The sequence below is a fragment of the Malaclemys terrapin genome, chromosome 2 (assembly GCF_027887155.1).
Source record: "Malaclemys terrapin pileata isolate rMalTer1 chromosome 2, rMalTer1.hap1, whole genome shotgun sequence".
NCBI lineage: Eukaryota > Metazoa > Chordata > Testudines > Emydidae > Malaclemys > Malaclemys terrapin.
Window position 1 is genome coordinate 25,902,024 of NC_071506.1, and position 18,719 is coordinate 25,920,742.

Below are 18,719 nucleotides of genomic sequence, written 5' to 3' on the forward strand. Positions count from 1 at the left end.
TATGCCGATCTCGATACTTCCTCAGAGGAGCGGGACACCGATCTCGATGGCCATGGCGGTGCCGAGTGCGTCGAGACGAATCCCGTGGGATGCGGTGCCGCACGGTGCCGGTCCGGGGATGTTCTATCTCCACGCGGTGCCGGCGATCGGTGCCGGGACCGCGACCGGTGCCGATGACCTCGTCGGTGCCGGGAGTCGGATCTGGACCTCGACGAGGACCTGGAGTATGCCCGGTGCCGGGAGCGGCCTCTCGACGTCGAGCGTCGACCGTAGCGGTGCCGAGAGCTACGTCTCGACGTTGATCGGTGCCGACGATCATATCGGTGCCGAGACGTAGAGCGGTACCGCGAAGAAGATCTTGGCCGCGAGTACGACCGGTGCCGAGACGATATTCGGTGCCGGGACTGCGAGCGGCGTGGGGACCTGCTTCGGGACCTGGAGCGGTGCCGAGGTTCCAGTCCTTGTGGAGGGCGCATCAAGGCAGGTTTCCCCCTCGACTGGACCGGGCGAGTCAGCGGTGCAGTCGGTGCCGGTGGTTGAGGCGGTGCCGGCTCCGTGAGAGCTATTAAGTCTCTCGCCGCCGCGAAGGTCTCTGGAGTCGACGGTAGGCACTGTATCACCGCCGGCCTCGGTGGAGACGCTATCTGCACCGGACTCAACGGCTTCGGTGCCGGAGTCGCTTCGCGCAGGAGGCGCACTGCTTGAAGCCGGGAGCGTTGGGCATGAGCCCGGCCCCGCGGCCGGGGAAGAAAGGGGGAGACGACCCCCTTAATCCCCTGAGCTACTTAGAGCAACTATAACAACTTTTTTAAAACTATTTAACTATTTAACTATAAACACTATAACTATAACTACTAATAACCAACAAAGCTAGGGAGAGTGGAGAACAGCTAAGCAGCGCTCCACAGTTCCAACGACCGTCAGGGGCGGTAAGAAGGAACTGAGGGGGCGCCGGGTCGGCTGGGGTATATATTCAGCGCCATGAAGGCGCCACTCTAGGGGGCTCCACAGCCGACCCGCCGGTGTTGCTAGGGTAGAAAATCTTCCGACGATCGTGCACGCGGCGCGCACACACCTAATGGAATGGATATGAGCAAGCACTCGAAGAAGAATATTGTGCGCAGAATTTCTAATTTTTTGGTGCAGAATTCCCCCAGGAGTATAAACTGCACAAAAACAAAATGGGAAATGACTGTCTAGGAAGGAGTACTGAAAAAAAGAATCTAGGTGTTATACTGGAGCACAAACTAAATATGAGTAAACAATGTAATTCCATTGCAAAAAAGCAGACATCATTCTGGAATGTATTAACAGGGGTGTTGCAAGCAAGACACTGGATGTAATTTTTCCATTCAGGACTGATATGGCCTCAACTGAAGTACTGTGTCCAGTTCTGGGCACCACACTTCGATGTAGATAAACTGGAGAAAGTCCAGAGGAGAGCAACAAAGGTGACTAAATGACTAGAAAATATGATCTACAAGGAAAGATTGAAAAAAATTGGGTTTGCTTAGTCTGGAAAACAGAAGACTGAGAGGGGACAGGATAACAGTCTTCCAGTACATAAAAGATTGTCATAAAGAGGAGGATGATAAATTGCTCTCATTATCCACTGAGGACAGGACAAGAAGTAATGGGGTTAAATTGCAGCAAGGGAGATTTAGGTTAGACATTAGGAAAAACTTCCTAAGTATAATGGTAGTTAAGCACTGGAACAAATTACCTAGGGAGGTTGTGGAATCTCTATCATTAAAGGTTTTTAAGGACAGGTTTAACAAACACCTGTCAGGGAGATCTAGATATAGTACTTAGTTCTGCCTCAGTGCAGGGGACGGAACTAGATGACCTATCGAGATCCTTTCCAGTCCTACATTTCTATTATTATTATTAACTTATTTTGTTAAAAGAAAGCTTAAACATTTATGAAATTCCACAAGATCATGCCAAGGAGGTTTAAAAAACAAATTTGCATACAAGTAAAACAACAAGGGTAAAAACATGTCATAAAACTATCAAAAACACAGTAAATACAGACAGTTATGTTTATTAACAGTTAAAGATTGCAAATAAATGTGCATAAATTCACAGTATAACATTATACAGGATTTAATATATACAATCCCGCTACATCAAACGTAAGAAGATAAAATACAACAGGAAAGCTTTCAGTTGCTTTTCTCTCAATTCACATGCTGTCTCCGGGTAAATATAGGGTTTTATGTAATATCTTTCCCTCTCTAATTGGGAATTGAGAAGTTGAAACATCAAAGAAATATTTTCAGTGGATTTTCTGGTATTTCTCTATACCACTTCTTTTAATTACTTGGAATCTAGATACTTCTTTTGTTCGGTTGTTTTCTGTCTATTTTACATATACCTGTACTGCTTTCTACTTAGTATTTACACATATGTCTATTCCAGCCCTTCAAACATTTAATTAATCCTATCTTTATGTTTTACAATTTGAAGGACCAACTACTTGTGCTTTACTGATGCTGCATATTTTAGTAACCTTTGTACACTGTAGTAAATGCTAATTGGTCTTTTTTTTTTTTTAGATTTGAATAAAATTTTAATTAGTAACTATACCTGCCATTCAGACTGAAAATTTAACAGCATCTTTAGCATATCTGATACATTTCGCTTGAACCAGTTACTGTTTCATAAATGCTACACTTGACAAAAGAAAAGCTCTTCTTCAATTTCTCAAAATACAAAAAGCAGACCCCCTTTTTTCCCCCCTTCAAACAAGGAATTTATTACTCATGAAAGGTGTTGGAGTAGCAGCTCTAAAGTTCGTTATTAATCCACAACATAATTCTGATAATATTTTCACATCTTACATTGTATATACATTCTGCTATCCAGCATTCCTGGAGAAGCCTCAAAACCACAGAGAACCCAACTATGATCTCATCCCAATCTACTCTCCAAACACTAACCAGAACTACTAGGTGCAAATCCAAATGTATGTCATTTATGAAAATCTCACAGCACTGGCTAGGAAACACTAGAGAGCAACATAATTTCCATTGTTGGGGTGCCTTAGTTCTGCAATCACCCAGTAGAACAAAATCAAAAATTGCTGAATGATGGAGAATGCTGAAATCCTGATATACAGGAAATGTTTACGACTGAACTATTTGTTACTTGGGGCCAAATAGCAAACACACTGCATTTTATGGAGCAATCTAGTAATACAAGCTTCACATGGACAAAGCGACATATTTTCTGCGTTATGCAAGTCAATCTCAACTTTGTTACCTTATTTACTTCCATGATTTCCCTTCTTTCCTCACTAGCAAAACGAAGCTGGCTGGCAACACCTCGATCATCATGCTTGGATCCATCCTCTTCAACATATGGAATAAGTTGCTATGAAGGTGAACCAAATGTTAGAGTTCAAGTAAAAAACTATTTTTGCTATTGTCAGGACTGAGATCCCCACTTTGAACTTTAGGGTACAAATGTAGGGGCCTGCGTGAAAAACTTCTAAGCTTAACTACCAGCTTAGCTCTGGTTCGGCTGCCACCATCAATGGATTCCCTCCCTGGGAAGCCTTGAAAAACCCTCACCAAATCCCTGGTGAAAACAAATCCAAAACCCCTTGGATCTTAAAACAAGGAGAAATTAACCATTCCCCTCCTTCCTCCCACCAACTCCTGGTGAATCAGTTCCAACCCCCTTTGGATCTAAAACAAGGAAAAATCAATCAGGTTCTTAAAAAGAAGGTTTTTAATTAAAGAAAAAGGTAAAAATCATCTCTGTAAAATCAGTATGGAAATTAACCTTACAGGGTAATCAAACTTAAAGAGCTCAGAGGACTCCCCTCTAGTCTCAGGTTCAAAGTACAGCAAACAAAGATAAACACTCTAGTAAAAGGTACATTTACAAGTTGAGAAAAACAAAGGAAAACTAACACGCCTTGCCTGGCTATTTACTTACAAGTTTGAAATAGGAGAGGCTTGTTTAGAAAGATGTGGAGAACCTGGATTGATGTCTGGTCCCTCTCAGTCCCCGAGAACGAACACACTCCCAAACAAAGAACACAAACAAAAGCCTTCCCCCCCAAAGATTTGAAAGTATCTTGTCCCCTTATTGGTCCTTTAGGTCAGATGCCAGCCAGGTTACCTGAGCTTCTTAACCCTTTACGGGGAAAAGGATTTTGGAGTCTCTGGCCAGGAGGGATTTATAGTACTGTACACAGGACAGCTATTACCCTTCCCTTTATAGTTATGACAGCTATGTATGCTAAAAATTTGAAGAGAACCATAGTATGCTCCAGAGTTAATAAACCAAAATAAGCCAAAATAAACTTCTCACGTACATTTATGGCAATACAATCAAAATGAAGCATTTCAGTGCCAATGTCGTTTCCATTATAAATCTCTGCTCTCAGTAGTTTAAATATATTAAACAGAAATCTTAACACGTTTCCTGATCTGAAGCATATGTTTGTAAAGGACTATTTAGTATTATTATTTTAATACTGTCAAGCTTATAAACAGTATTTTTTACAGAATCAAAAAACATAAGAAGCAGATTTTAAAATATTCTAACCCTACAGCTCTCCTTCAGTGGGCAATGGGAGCTCTGCATGGGAATATATGCAAATACAGAGTTCTTAATCTGAACCACTCCTTTGTTTTCTTTTGTGTGTGTGTGTGTGGGGGGGGGGAGTAAGGGAGAAGAGGGAAAGAGGAACAGAGGCAGACAGAGGATAAGAAGGAAAGTTTCTTTTTACAGGTGTGCTATATTAGTGCCAGATTGTCCTTAGCCTTTGGATAGGTGCATAAGAGAGCAAAGACATCACGGCTTTCTCTGGAAGTGCAAATTGCCCTAAAGGGAGGTGGTGGTGACATAGCTTACTCAACCACCTCCTCCCACCCCCGACACAAAGGCCCACAGAATGGCTCCAGCACCCCTACCACCCCCACTACACCAGGGAGGGGTATTGTGCTTCAAGTAGGTACAATGCCTCACAGACCTATGCTTGGACCATTGAAACTTCATGCAGGCCTCAACATGGGTTGTGGTTTACAAACAGGGAAAATCTAGCCTTTAATATTTTAAGAAGTCTATATCATGATGTCTTTGTATTTTTGACCATTATAGGTTGATTCAAATAGAAAGATCTTAACAGGAAAATATGTCAAATATGAATTTTGTCTTAAAAAATTTCCATTGTGATCAGATCAAAAAACCCATGTTTCATCATTTCCTACAAACTGCCACTGTAAAGAGAAACAGTCTGAACCCCAAATCTGATGAAGCAGTCCTAAATGAACTTTAACACCTATATCCTTCCTTTAAAAGAAAATCCAACCAATCTGCATATAAAAATTATAGACAAGAGTATTTTTCTGAGTAGCAAAAAATACTACTCTGATTCAAGAGCAGTACCCTACAACAGCTTAGAATTAGATCTTAGAGTTAATGAAACCCGTATGTGAAGGCACACAGTCCATTGTTGGCTTCTTTAAACTTCCATTTCTGAAAAAAATTGAGAATTTGGAACCCTTATACATGTCAACACAATGTCTGAGTCCTCAAACAGCAGGCACTGAGAAAAGATGAAGCTGCTAGTAGAATAAGATCCTCTTAAACGTAAACAGAGAACAGACAAAACTAAGATTAGTAGGTTTCAGAGTAGCAGCCGTGTTAGTCTGTATCCGCAAAAAGAACAGGAGTACTTGTAATCAGTAATTACTGGAAACATGCAAGGAGAAGACAAAGGTTAAGGATTAGGTTCTCAATCAAATTCACATTCATCTGTTATTCAGCTACATTGGAAACTGAACCATTTATGCTGAGGGAATGTGAAAGGAAGAGAAATCATGAATACTAAATTATTTATGCAGTCCAAATATATCTGTTATACCTCAGATAGCATGATAATTTCCATCCTAACCCATTTTCAGACATTCATAACTTACTGAAATATTTACCCTTTGTACCATAATTTTGCAGGGATTGGTCTCTGCTTAAGGGAGTTTTTTATTTTTTTAAGTTGAGCAAAGACATTAAATGTATTCTAAAGTACAAGAGTGGAACCTCCATCTTCCTCAGACATTCCCAATTAAAAAAAAAGAAATCAAATGTAATTTTTTTTTTTTAACAATTCTAGGAGTAAAATGGATGCGGGTAGGAAGTTTAAAGTTGGTATGTAGGAGTCCTCATTTTAGAATTACCACCTCTGAATACACTGGTGAAAACTAGTTTGGATTTAACCCATTGAAAATTGAATTTCATGCATGTGAAATACATTTTGCACGGAATTCTCATTAATCTTGTTAAAGTGGACAACCAATGAAATCCAAACTGCATATGTGAATCTAAGCTGTACAGTGAAAATGTAATGAAAGTGCATGATTTATAATATTTGCATCCTATAAGGAAGAAGCTACTTAGCTACTAAGGTTCTCTGGAGGAGGGCTTCCTTTAATACCCTGCAGGGCAAGGAAAAGGCATTCTGGTAGCTTGCAGCCAAATATACTACACTATGAAATTTCTTTTATCTCTAAACCTAATGCAATTTTTTAATAAAAGTGACTAAGAACATTCAAATTGAACAGTTCAGCACTCAACATTCAGGAAATTCAGGCAAAGGAAGTTTGTAGTTAGGCCAGCTTCATAGTTAATTGCCTCACATACTGATCTGTTGGCTGAAAAGGAGTTGCACAGTACAAAGAAACCAACTATATTAATGTATATAAATTAAAGAGAGATTTATTTTAAAACATTTAAGTAAATAAAGATTGCCAATGAAAACAGAGTATAGCAAAAATGAAGAATTTTTTTTTCCCCCAAGATGCTGCACACATAGTTGAAAGCCAGAATCCTGCAACTGATTCTGATGGAATCAGTGGCAGGATGGGAGCTAAATTAATATAAAAAATAGTGTAGAACATAATATTAATAGATTCATAGATTCTAGGACTGGAAGGGACCTCGAGAGGTCATCGAGTCCAGTCCCCTGCCTGCATGGCAGGACCAAATACTGTCTAGACCATCCCTGATAGACATTTATCTAACCTACTCTTAAATATCTCCAGAGACGGAGATTCCACAACCTCCCTAGGCAATTTATTCCAGTGTTTAACCACCCTGACCGTTAGGAACTTTTTCCTAATGTCCAACCTAGACCTCCCTTGCTGCAGTTTAAACCCATTGCTTCTTGTTCTATCCTTAGAAGCTAAGGTGAACAAGTTTTCTCCCTCCTCCTTATGACACCCTTTTAAATACCTGAAAACTGCTATCATGTCCCCTCTCAGGTCTTCTCTTTTCCAAACTAAACAAACCCAATTCTTTCAGCCTTCCTTCATAGGTCATGTTCTCAAGACCTTTAATCATCCTTGTTGCTCTAATAATATTGTATTAGTACGTCATTAGAGACTATACCAAAAGCAATGCACAAGGCGACAGAGTTATGGTTACGCAACCTTTTCTTAATCTAGGTTTATTGATGGAATGTTAGTTATAGAAATCTGGGAACTGGAAGAGAGCTTGACCTAACACACACACTTCCTTTTGAACCTGAGGACAATTTCTCTGCATTCACCAATGCAATACCATTTTGCTATATTCAGCCCAAATTCTACCTCTTCAAGATACTGTGTGTACCAACAATACTTTTTCACTTTCATAATAGAAGGTAATTAAAGGTCCTATGAGGGAATATGACAAAGGGACACAAAATAGTGAATGGTCTAGTCCAGTGGTTTTCAAACTGCGGGTCGCGAATGTACGGCATTGGGCCACGGCGGTCCTGATCAGCACCGCCGATCGGGCCGTTAAAAGTCTGGTTGGCGGTGCTGCCCGGCTAAGACAGGCTAGTTCCTACCTGTTCTGACACCGCGCTGTGCCCCAGTGGTGGACAGCAGCAGGTCCGGCTCCTAGGCAGGGGGGCCAAAGGGCTCTGCGCACTGCCCCTGCCCTGAGCACCGGCATTCCCAGCCAATGGGAGCTGGGGGGCGATGCCTGCGGGCGAGAGCCACGTGGAGCTGCTTGCACGACTCCGGCTAGGAGCCAGACCTGCTGCTGGCTGCTTCCGGGGTGCAGCACAGTCTGCGGTGCCAGGACAGGCAGGAAGCCTTCCTTAGCACCCCTGCGGAGCTGCTGACTGGAAGCTGCCTGAGATAACCTCGCACCCCAACCCCATGTCCCAATCCCCTGCCCCAGCCCTGAGCCCCCACAAACCCAGAGCCCCCTCCTGCACCCCAAAACCCTCATCCCCAGCCCCACCCCAGAGCCTGAACCCCCAGCCCAGAGCCCTGACGCCCCCACACACCCCAACCCTCTGCCCCAGCCCAGAGCCCCCTCCCACGCCACAAACCCCTCATCCCCAGCTCCGCTGGATCATGGGCATCAACATTTTCTTCAACTGGGTTGCCAGAAAAGAAGTTTGAAAACCACTGGTCTAGTAGATTCAGCTTCTATTCACCCTGTCTCATAATTCACAAGAAGAGGAACAAAATGAAACTCAAAGGTAGCAAACTCAAAACCAATAAAAAGAAACTTCTTCCACAAAAAGCACAATGAAACTCATCGCACAAGATATCACTGAGGCCATGAGATTAGAAGGAGTCAGAAAGGGACTGGACATTAATATGGACCACAAAATACCCAGATATATTACAGGAAATGCTTACAAAAAATCCCCAAAGCCCATAAACAAACTCCAAAAAGGATATAAATCTACATGCTACGGGGCATAAGACAACTCCATCCATCGGGGGTTGGGAGGAAACTTTCCATGGAGCAGATTACCCCATAACAGCCTGCTGCAGGGTTTCATGTACTTTTCTCTAAAGCAGGTGGTAATCTTGTCAGAGACTGGTCTAGATGGACCACAGGTCTGATCCTAAATTTCCTATATTTCTTTGTCGCTGTTTAGTGAACATTTTAAAACATATAACACCATGTTTAAATTAAACTGTAGAAAATCCAAAAATCTAGTAGTAGTAGTAACAGCAGCAGCAATAGCATCCAGAGGCCCTATGAGGATAGGCGCCCCATTGTGCTATACAGTAAACTCACATTAAGTAGGGCGTGTCTAAATTTCAAAGAGAAAAAGGTAGATTTGACGAAGATTAAAAAAAATCAAGGAGAAACTCTCATTTTCTCTCAGGTTTTCTGTTTACTTTTGGCTGAATGGAAAAAGGATTTTCCATCCAGTGTTCTTCCCCTCACTTTTTCCCCACTGGAAAATAATTGGAAAAAGAAAAAATGTGAGAGAAAGTAGTGGCTAAAAATCTCCACTCTAATTTTTTTTCCACCCAAATGTATTTCTTTCCCCTGGAAAAGTGTAAAAAAAGACACACAGAAAGTAAGCTTTTCTCCAATTTGTCTCTCTCTCTCTCCCACTTTTTAAAACAAAAACAAAAAAAACCCTTTTCTCCTTTATTTCTACTGGACAAAGACTACTCCAAAATCTGAAATGAAATATAAGTTCATTTAAAAAAATGTTTCAAATTTTTCATCCTCCCAAAAGTAAAAAAACCTCATTCAATCTAAATGAAAAAAAATGTAGTTCTATTTTTTTTTTAATTAAAAAAACAAAAACCAAAATTTCAACCAGCTCCACAAAATGACAATCTGTCCCCTGAAGAATGTAGCGCAATGGTCCCTAAACTGGTGGGCGCATCCCCCTCGGGGGGGATCAGAGGAACATATCGGGTGGGGGGTGTGGTGGGGTTCAGGACAGCCCCCACGGGGTGGGGAGGGAGTGCCACCCAGCCCCGCTCTGCCCCCAGCCTCAGGGCCCTGGTCATGGCCTCACTCCCGGCTGCGGCCACATCTGCAGTCCTGGCCTTGGCTCCCAGCCCCGCCCCCTGCCCTGCTCTTGGCCCCCAACTGCAGCTCTGCTCCTGGTCCTGGCTCCTGACGGTGGCGCCGGTCCTGCTCCCAACCATGGTTCCAGGAGGAGAGGGTGGACAGGTTCCATTATGGGTAAGAAAGGCCACAAAATAAAAAGTTTGGGGATCACTGGTTTATGGTCTCGTTTAAAATCAGAGACAACAGCAGAGTATAACAAGCAATCTGAAGGAATGAGTGCTACTGTAACATAAATAAACAATAAAAATCAGACCCACCAATCATGCATATCAAAGTAAATACTTACCTCTATGGGTACAGGATCTAGCCCTGCACAGTTTTCATTGCATTTGTCATAGACTAATCTCAGTTTCCTGAAGAGTATTGATAGCTGACGGAGATGTTCTTGCAGCTTTGCTAATCTGTCTTGGTACGTCCCAGTATGATAAGTAACACCATTTGGTAGCTTAAAAAGCCAAACAATTTAAAAAGGAAAATGGTTAACAAAATAAAAACAAAACAAAAACAAGTTACTAAAAAAAAACCTTTCTAGCCCATTAACTAAAATTAAGTATTTATGAAAAGTTCTTTTTTACTAGGGCTGACGATTAATCACAGTTAATTCATGCGATTAACTCAAAAAAATTAACTGCAATTAAAAAATTAATAGTGATTAATCACACTGTTAAACAATAGACTAGAAATGCCAATTGAAATTTATTAAATATTTTTGGATGTTTTTCTACATTTTCAAATATATTGATTTCTATTACAACACAGAATACAAAGTGTACAGTGCTCACTTTATCTTATTATTTTTATTACAAATATTTGCACTGTAAAAATGATAAAAGATTTTTTCCCTTCACCTCATACAAGTATTGCAGTGCAATCTCTTTATTGTGAAAGTGTAACTTACAAATTTAGATTTTTTTGTACATAACTGCACTCAAAAACAAAACAATGAAAAACTTTAGAGCCTACAAGTCCACTGAGTTCTACTTCTTGTTCAGCCAATCGCTAAGACAAACAAGTTTGTTTACATTTACGGGAGATATTGCTGCCTGATTCTTATTTACAATGTCACCTAGACATTTGTATGCCCCTTTATGCTTCGGCCACCAGTCCACAGGACATGCTTCCATGCTGATGATGCTCATTAAAAAAAATAATGCATTAATTAAATTTGTGACTGAACTCCTTGGGGGAGAATTATATGTCTCCAGCTCTGTTTTACCTGCATTCTGCCATATATTACATGTTATAGCAGTCTCGGTCGATGACCCAGCACGTGTTCGTTTTAAGAACACTTTCACAGCAGTTTTGACAAAACGCAAGGAAGGTACCAATGTGAGATTTCTAAAGATAGCTACAACATTCGATGCAAGGTTTAAGAATCTGAAGTGCCATCCAAAATCTGAGAGGGACAAGGTGTGGAGCATGCTTTCAGAAGTCTTAAAAGAGCAACACTCCGATGCAGAAACTACAAAACTCAAACCACCAAAAAAGAAAATTCAATCTTCTGCTGGTGGCATCTGACTTGGATGATGAAAATGAACATGCGTCAGTCCGCTCTGCTTTGGATCTTTATCGAGCAGAACCCATCATCAGCATGGACAATGTCCTCTGGAATGGTGGTTGAAGCATGAAGGGACATATGAATCTTTAGCGCATTTGGCACGTAAATATCTTGTGACGCCAGCTATAACAGTGCCATGCGAATGCCTGTTCTCACTTTCAGGTGACATTGTAAATAAGAAGTGGTCAGCATTATCTCCTGCAAATTGTAACCAAACGTATTTGTCTGCGTGACTGGTTGAAGTAGGACTGAGTGGACTTGTAGGCTCTAAAGTTTGACATTTTTTGTTTTTGAATGCAGTTATTTTTTGTACATAATTCTGCATTTCTAAGTTCACCTTTCATGATAAAGAGATTGCACTACAGTACTTGTATTAGGTGAATTGAAATATACTATTTATTTTGTTTTTTACAGTAATAAAAATAAATATAACGTGAGCCCTGTACATTTTGTATTCTCTTGTAATTTAAATCAATATATTTGACAATGTAGAAAACAACAAAAAATATTTAAATAAATGATATTCTATTATTAACAGTGCGACTAAACATGATTAATTTTTTTAATTGTGTGATTAATCGCGATTAACTTTTTTAATCACTCGACAGCCCTATTTTTTACATTTTCTCTCCGACTAACAGTCATAGATGTTCCAGCCACTTTCTTTACCTTAAAAATGTGCACCTTATCTGCTGATTTTATATGCCAAATCATTGATATAAAAACATCAACAAACCCAAGTCCTATGTAATCAACAGAACCTTTATATGATCAATAACTCATTATTTAATATCTTCAAAGCATTTTGCAAATGCTAGCATCTTTCTTATTGATACTCTCTGGTATCATATACAGATCTGACCAGTTTCAGAGTGGTAGCCGTGTTAGTCTGTATCAGCAAAAACAACTAACTAACAATCTAACTCCTCATTAGATCTGACCAGAGTAATCCACACACTTATTCCCCAGACATATTCACTATGTCAGGGAAAGAGGCTCCATAATGTAGAGTGCAGCACTCTGCTCACTTAGCAAAGGCATTGGATTCTGTAGTCAATTCATTTTAGTTAGTTATTAACAAAAAAAAAAAGTTTCAACAACATTTTTAGGGAAAATATTTCTAAATTTTTCAAGTATTGTTTCTGTTTATGACCAATTTACAAAGATTGAAACTTTTTGAAAATTCAACATTTTGATGAAATAATTTTGTGAGATTTTGACCAGCTTTAATTTTAAAATTCACAGCTCGCTGTGGGGTTAACATTTGTTACCTAAGATCACTTCTTTCTCCACTGACAGCTAAATTCTATTGGAACCATGAAACTGTTTACCAAGAGACACAGACGAGAGAATGAGAGTCTGGATCTAGACTATGGAACTCAGTCTTACAGGACTTCCAAAATTAGAACTTAATACAAAACACATCTCATCAACTTAGCTTTTCCGCAATAAGTTCTCTACACAGACTCATATATACATCACAAAACAAAATGTCTTCTACTTTTCAAGTTTTCCCCGCTGATGGAAATGAGAGAAAGAATTTGTTTTATTATTTTCATTCAGGAGGTGATCATACTCACGACTATAAATATGAATTCTGTAACTGAAGTTAAATCATGAATAGTCAGAGATCTCTACAGCCAATGCAGCTAGCTGGCCATCTCAGCCACGAATCAAAGTGATGAATTAAGGGCTTGTCTACACTTGCAGCGCTGTAGCGCTTAATGAAAATGCTACCTGCCAACAGGACACCTTTTCCAATCAGCATTGGTACTCCATGTCCCTGAGAGGAGGTAGCTATGTCAATGGGAAAGCCCTCCCAACGACATAGTGCTGTCTATACCAGGAGTTAGGCTGGCATAACTGCGACACTCATGGGTGCGAATTTTCCACACCCCTGAGCGATGTAGTTCTACTGACATAAGTTTGTAGTGTAGACTAGGGCTCAGTGTCACATTTCTGTGGTTAATAAGAGAAAAGAAGAGGCTAAGGTGGATTTCCATAAAACCAAATATTGAAAGGAAATACAGTCATAAATTTCTACAAAAAAAACTCCACTATGAAATTCTGAGAAGTGGCTTTAGTACTGTTACATAACACAGAAAATATTTATTTTTAAACAATAAAATTATTTCCACTATATCTAAGTTAATTACTTCATTAATCTGTACCAAACGCATGAGCATTTCTTTAAGAGTTGAAAAGAGAACTAAGATAGACTGTATATATTTGCTAGTTATAGCTTAAAGGGTTTTTATAGATCAAAGCTATATGAATTGTATTGAATTTCATAGAAGCCATGGTTTCTTTCATTCTGTTTAAATGTTGTAAAAATAATTTACACAGAAGATCTTTTTGTATCCTCCCTTTCTGATCTAGGGAACATTTTCACACAACTAGATTATGTTCTGTTAATAATAGTGTACAACCTGTACACTGGTACTACTTTTTTATTTAGTCCACAAATAAATTATTCTTTTTTCACCTTTACTTTTAACTTAAGGATAGCATCATATGAATGTCATTACAATAATAGAGGATTTGCAATACCTAATCAAACTGTATTGGTCATTGCTCAAAGCAATACTCCTTAAGGATACATATTTTTCTTGCAGATATTTTACAAAACTTCTCACTTTACTTTTATTTGAATATAGTGAAGTAGCTCAAATGAGACATCTTCATAGTTAAATTTGGATTTAAAAGAAATAACTTGTTCAATAAAAAATTATGCAACTCTAGTAAGATGCACAATTCCGGAAAACCTCTTAGAAATGCAATAATTCTCAAGCTATAACTTTTTAATCTGTTATATATCAATTTACAAAGGCTATTCCATTTTGTTGGCCAAATTCTGTCTTGTACTCAAAAATGCTTCTACTCAGCTCCCATTTACTTCAATGATTGTTGGATTCCTTCCACAGATATGAGTACCTGGCTGCTATTATTTCTCTCACCTCCCAAAACAAGTGCTATGACAATCCTAATCCTAACCCCAACCCTAAACTGGTTTATGCAAGATGCAGAAGATGTGATATTGGATGCCATTTTAACATTTTATGAGATGTTATCAAGCTCAGTATCAAAATGCTTTAGCAATAATCTTTGACATAAATACCTACGTATAGATAACAAATTACAATAGTCTGTTAGTCTTAAAGGTGCCACAGGACCCTCTGTTGCAAATTACAATATAATATAACTTCCAACTAAATAAAAAGAAATCATAGTCACAGGAACAAATAATGACAGGTTTCAGAGTAACAGCCGTGTTAGTCTGTATCCGCAAAAAGAAGAACAGGAGTACTTGTGGCACCTTAGAGACTAACAAATTTATTAGAGCATAAGCTTTCGTGGACTACAGCCCACTTCTGCATCCGAAGAAGTGGGCTGTAGTCCACGAAAGCTTATGCTCTAATAAATTTGTTAGTCTCTAAGGTGCCACAAGTACTCCTGTTCTTCTTTTTGAGGAACAAATAAAAGGATTATATTCCAATTCATCTTCTCAGATTCCATTCTTTAAATACAATTACATCTTGGGGTTTGTTTGTAAATTTACTCAGTAACCAGCCTCACACTGAAGATTACCACTTTCGGAGTATAAAAAGAGCGTTGAGAATTTCACCCAGTTTTGGATGGAAAATGATATTCTATAATAAGATGATCAAAAAAATCTCTGGCAAAATAATCCCCAAAGGCCAGCAAGAATACAGAAATGCAGTTCACATACAAACAAATTTTGTTATTTCTTAAAAGAAAATAGAAACATGAAGACAAAAATCTTACATTTAGAGTGTATCCACAGTATACTAAATGAGGATTTTCTCTAATTCTCAACGCTCAGGCAGCCAGGATGGAAGAACAGATTTACCGAAATAATCCAACAGCAATACACAGACGACATATCCTCACCCCCAAAAGCAGCTTGGTCAAGAACTTGCTCTAAGCTAAACTACCCCCTCAAATACTGAAAACACGTTCTACACATGCTATGATGTACCTGATCACCTCCAACTGAATATTAGTTGTTTAAAATATATATATATTTGGTAGGAGATGGGAAGGGAACAGAAGAGAATGAAAAGGGAAGGTCTTTCTGCTTCTCACCTGCATATTCCGCAGTAGCTGAAAGATTTCCATTGTCCGAAATACAATATCCTGCACAGTTTCTTGGCCAATGCGACAGAGAGAAGCTGTGTTCACTTCCCGGGCTGCTTGAGCCTGTGGTCCTGAGAAAGCACCAGGAGGCATCCCTGCCCCAGCGAGAGGAGGAGTGGACATTGTCTGACTCCAATCAATCCCACAAAATTAGGCTGCACACAGACAGGGAGAAAGAGATGCTGAAATATAGTTCATGAATTGTCAGTTAAAACTCTGTACGGTTACTATGCTGTTCTTTTCCTCATGACACCCCTATCCCAAACGTGAAAAACAAACTATATTACTAAACAGGCAAAAGACAAGTTGGTATTTTAAACATCAGGTTTGAGATATCTTCAGCTTCCTTGAACCACAGGTTTGTAACTCAGTAGGATGAACTCAGTTCTATCAACTTATATCCAAGCAATTCATACTATAAAGGAATTATTTGGATGAGTCCTGTCTCCTATCTGCTCTATGTGGACATGAAAGATCCTAGAGCACTTTTCCTAGAAGTAGGAGTTTATCCTAGTACCCTTGACCAAAATTCCTTTCCTTCCACTGTTGTCTTGTATGACTGATGTCAACCCAATTGCTGTCCTTTCCACCTCAGAAAGGTTTTTCAGGCAGTATATGTAGTCCAGGAGCAGCTCTGGGATGAAAGGTGTAATAAAAGTTTAAAATAAATTCCATATCTAGATATTCTTTCATTTGGTTTATCAAGCTCCTCTCTAGAACTCTAGATGCTTTACACACTGTACAAACATCTAGAAAAAGGCAAGCAGGCCCAAAACTTTCTACCCCAAGGAAGATGGTTTTGATGCCTGGGCAACATGTCAAAGCAGTAGGGGTTGCCCACCAGAAGCTTAGTGGGAAAGGATGAGAGAACACATGGGCTCAACTACTCAGTGTGTGGGGGTTATCAATCCCCATCCTTTCCTCACGGCTGCAACCTACTTTGAGGTCACCGGACTCTGAAAAGTGGAACATGGCGGGAAGTCCTTCGCACTGAAGTGAGGTCTCAGTCTCCTATTCTGCTGGGCTGGGGAGGGGACCAACCCCCTATGCTCCTGCTTCTGTGTGGGAGGGGTCAGTTCCAGGGGAGGCAGGAGGCACAGTCCTTTACTCCAGAGTCAGTGATGGGCAACCTGCGGCCCATCAGGGTAATCCGCTGGTGGGCCACAAAACAGTTTGTTTACATCAACCATCCGCAGGCCCACGCCGCTTCCCACAGATCCCATTGGCCGGGAACAGCGAATGGCAGCCACCAGGAGCTGCAGGCGGGTGAGCGGGCCCTGCTCCAGTCCTGGAACTCCGGGCGGGTGAGCAGGCGGCGTGCCCCTCCCCCAAGCCCAGGAACGCCAGGCGGGTGAGCGGGCGGCGTGCCCCCAGCCCTGGAATGCCAGGCACAGCCCCGGAATGCCAGACAGGTGGGCAGCATGGCCTCCCTCCCCCAGCCCCAGAGTGCAGGCCAGCTACCACTAGCCCCCCAGTTACCCCGCAGCACAGCCCGGGAAGCAGAAAGGGACCTGGCGGCAGAGTGTGGGTGGGGCCACACAAGGCTGTTTTGGGAGGCACGGCCTCCTCCTGCCTTCAATACTCGCTGTCCATGCACAGAGGTCTTTTGGAGGTACATCAAGTCATCTAGATATTTGCCTAGTTTTACCACTGGCTACATAAAAAGCACTAGCAAAGTCACTACAAACTAACATTTCATACAGACAATGAGTTGTTTATACTGCTGTATATACTATACACTGAAATGTACATACAATATTTATATTCCAATTGATTTATTTTATAATCATATGGCAAGACTGAGAACATAATCAATTTTTCAGTAATAGCATACTGTGACACTTTTGTATTTTTATGTCTGATTTTGTAAGCAAATAGTTTGTAAGTGAGGTGACACAAGACAAATCAGACTCCTTAGAGGGGCACATTAGTCTGGAAAGGTTGAGAGCCACTGCTCGAGGGGAGGGGCGGGAGGGGAGAATTTCTCACCTGTGGGGAATGCAGTCCGGGGGGGAAGGTTGCTCTTGATCTCCTGTGGCTCCCAACACCTGAGGGGGGGGGGGCGGGTGAAGGGGAAGAGGAGCAGCCCCTGAGGGTGGGGGGATTCCTGACCTGGGGGGAGGGGCAGTCCCACACCTCTGGGAGTGAAGGGCAATGCTCTGCTTCGGGGCGGGTGGGGCAGTGCTCTACTCCCGGGGGAGAGGCAGACGGGCGGGGCTCCTCTCCGCCGAGGAGGTCGCTGAGAGCGGGGTGCAGTCCTAGACCGCTGCTGCGCTACTTACGCCGGGCGGGGGGCGGGCGGGCTGATTCCCCCGTTGGGAGGCGGGGGACAGGAATCTCCGACCGGCGCGGCCAGTTACCCTGGAAACAGCCCGGCGGAAGGAGATAACAGAAGAAGGGAGAGAAGTGGCGGCGAGGCCGCGCGGGAAGTGACGCCAGAGGAAGGGGCGGGACGCGGCGCGTGGCTGGGAAGGCGGGAGCGGAGCGCGCGGGCGCTGACGCGAGCCGCGTTGCGTTGTCCGCGGTCAGAGCGGTCCCTGGGGTGTCCCAGGGCCGCGTCCCGGCGGGGGCGGGAGGGCGAGTTTTTGGGGCTCAACTTGTTTGTTGGCCGAGGAACGCGGAGTGGGGCCGGCCCAGACCCCGGTGGCTCGGGTCTGTTTGCAGTGACCAATCCTGGGGCGCCGGAGCAGCCAGGAAGCCTGGTGTGAATGCCAACTTCGATTTTGTTCTCCACAGAGCAGCAGCCGAGGAGAACTGAAACGTTTCGCTTGGTGGGCTGGACCCAGGGGCTGGGACTCCGGGAGCAACTTCTCCTCGTGCCCGGCGCTGGGGTGTTTCCAAATCCAAATATTTTTTTAAAATCCTCAGCCTCCCCAAATATCATGATTGGTTTAAAAATTGTCAGATTTAACAAAAAAAAATGCAGTTCTTTTTATTGGCCTTCTGGGTTTTGAGCCGTTGGGGTGCACTTGTTTCACATTTTCATGCCTTTCTCTGCAACTGAGAGGGCTAGAAGTGCACTTATTTAAATGAAAGCTGAATTTCTCATGTACTCCCATGACTCTAGGAGCTGGGGCTTTAAGAAAGATCCCAATTAATGCAAGAGGTTGCAACTTGGGATGTTATTTTTCATCTCTCTCTTTAGGTTGAAAATTTAGGGTCAAAT

At 41.7% G+C, this 18,719-nt stretch overlaps 1 protein-coding gene across 2 annotated transcripts in view; it reads right to left on the reverse strand.

Annotated features, from left to right (window-relative positions):
- MED30 (mediator complex subunit 30) overlaps positions 1-17,990 on the reverse strand; it is a 29,915-nt gene extending 11,925 nt beyond the window's left edge. The window contains exons 1-4 of one of the 2 annotated variants that reach the window (XM_054020030.1): positions 17,836-17,990; positions 15,503-15,708; positions 10,124-10,282; positions 3,265-3,375 (exon numbers count right to left, since the gene is read on the reverse strand). In XM_054020030.1, coding sequence (XP_053876005.1) covers positions 3,265-3,375; positions 10,124-10,282; positions 15,503-15,676 — 444 coding nt within the window. In that variant the 5' untranslated portion in view covers positions 15,677-15,708; positions 17,836-17,990. The other variant, XM_054020031.1, reaches the window with a different exon arrangement.
- Between the last annotated feature and the right edge of the window lie 729 nt (positions 17,991-18,719).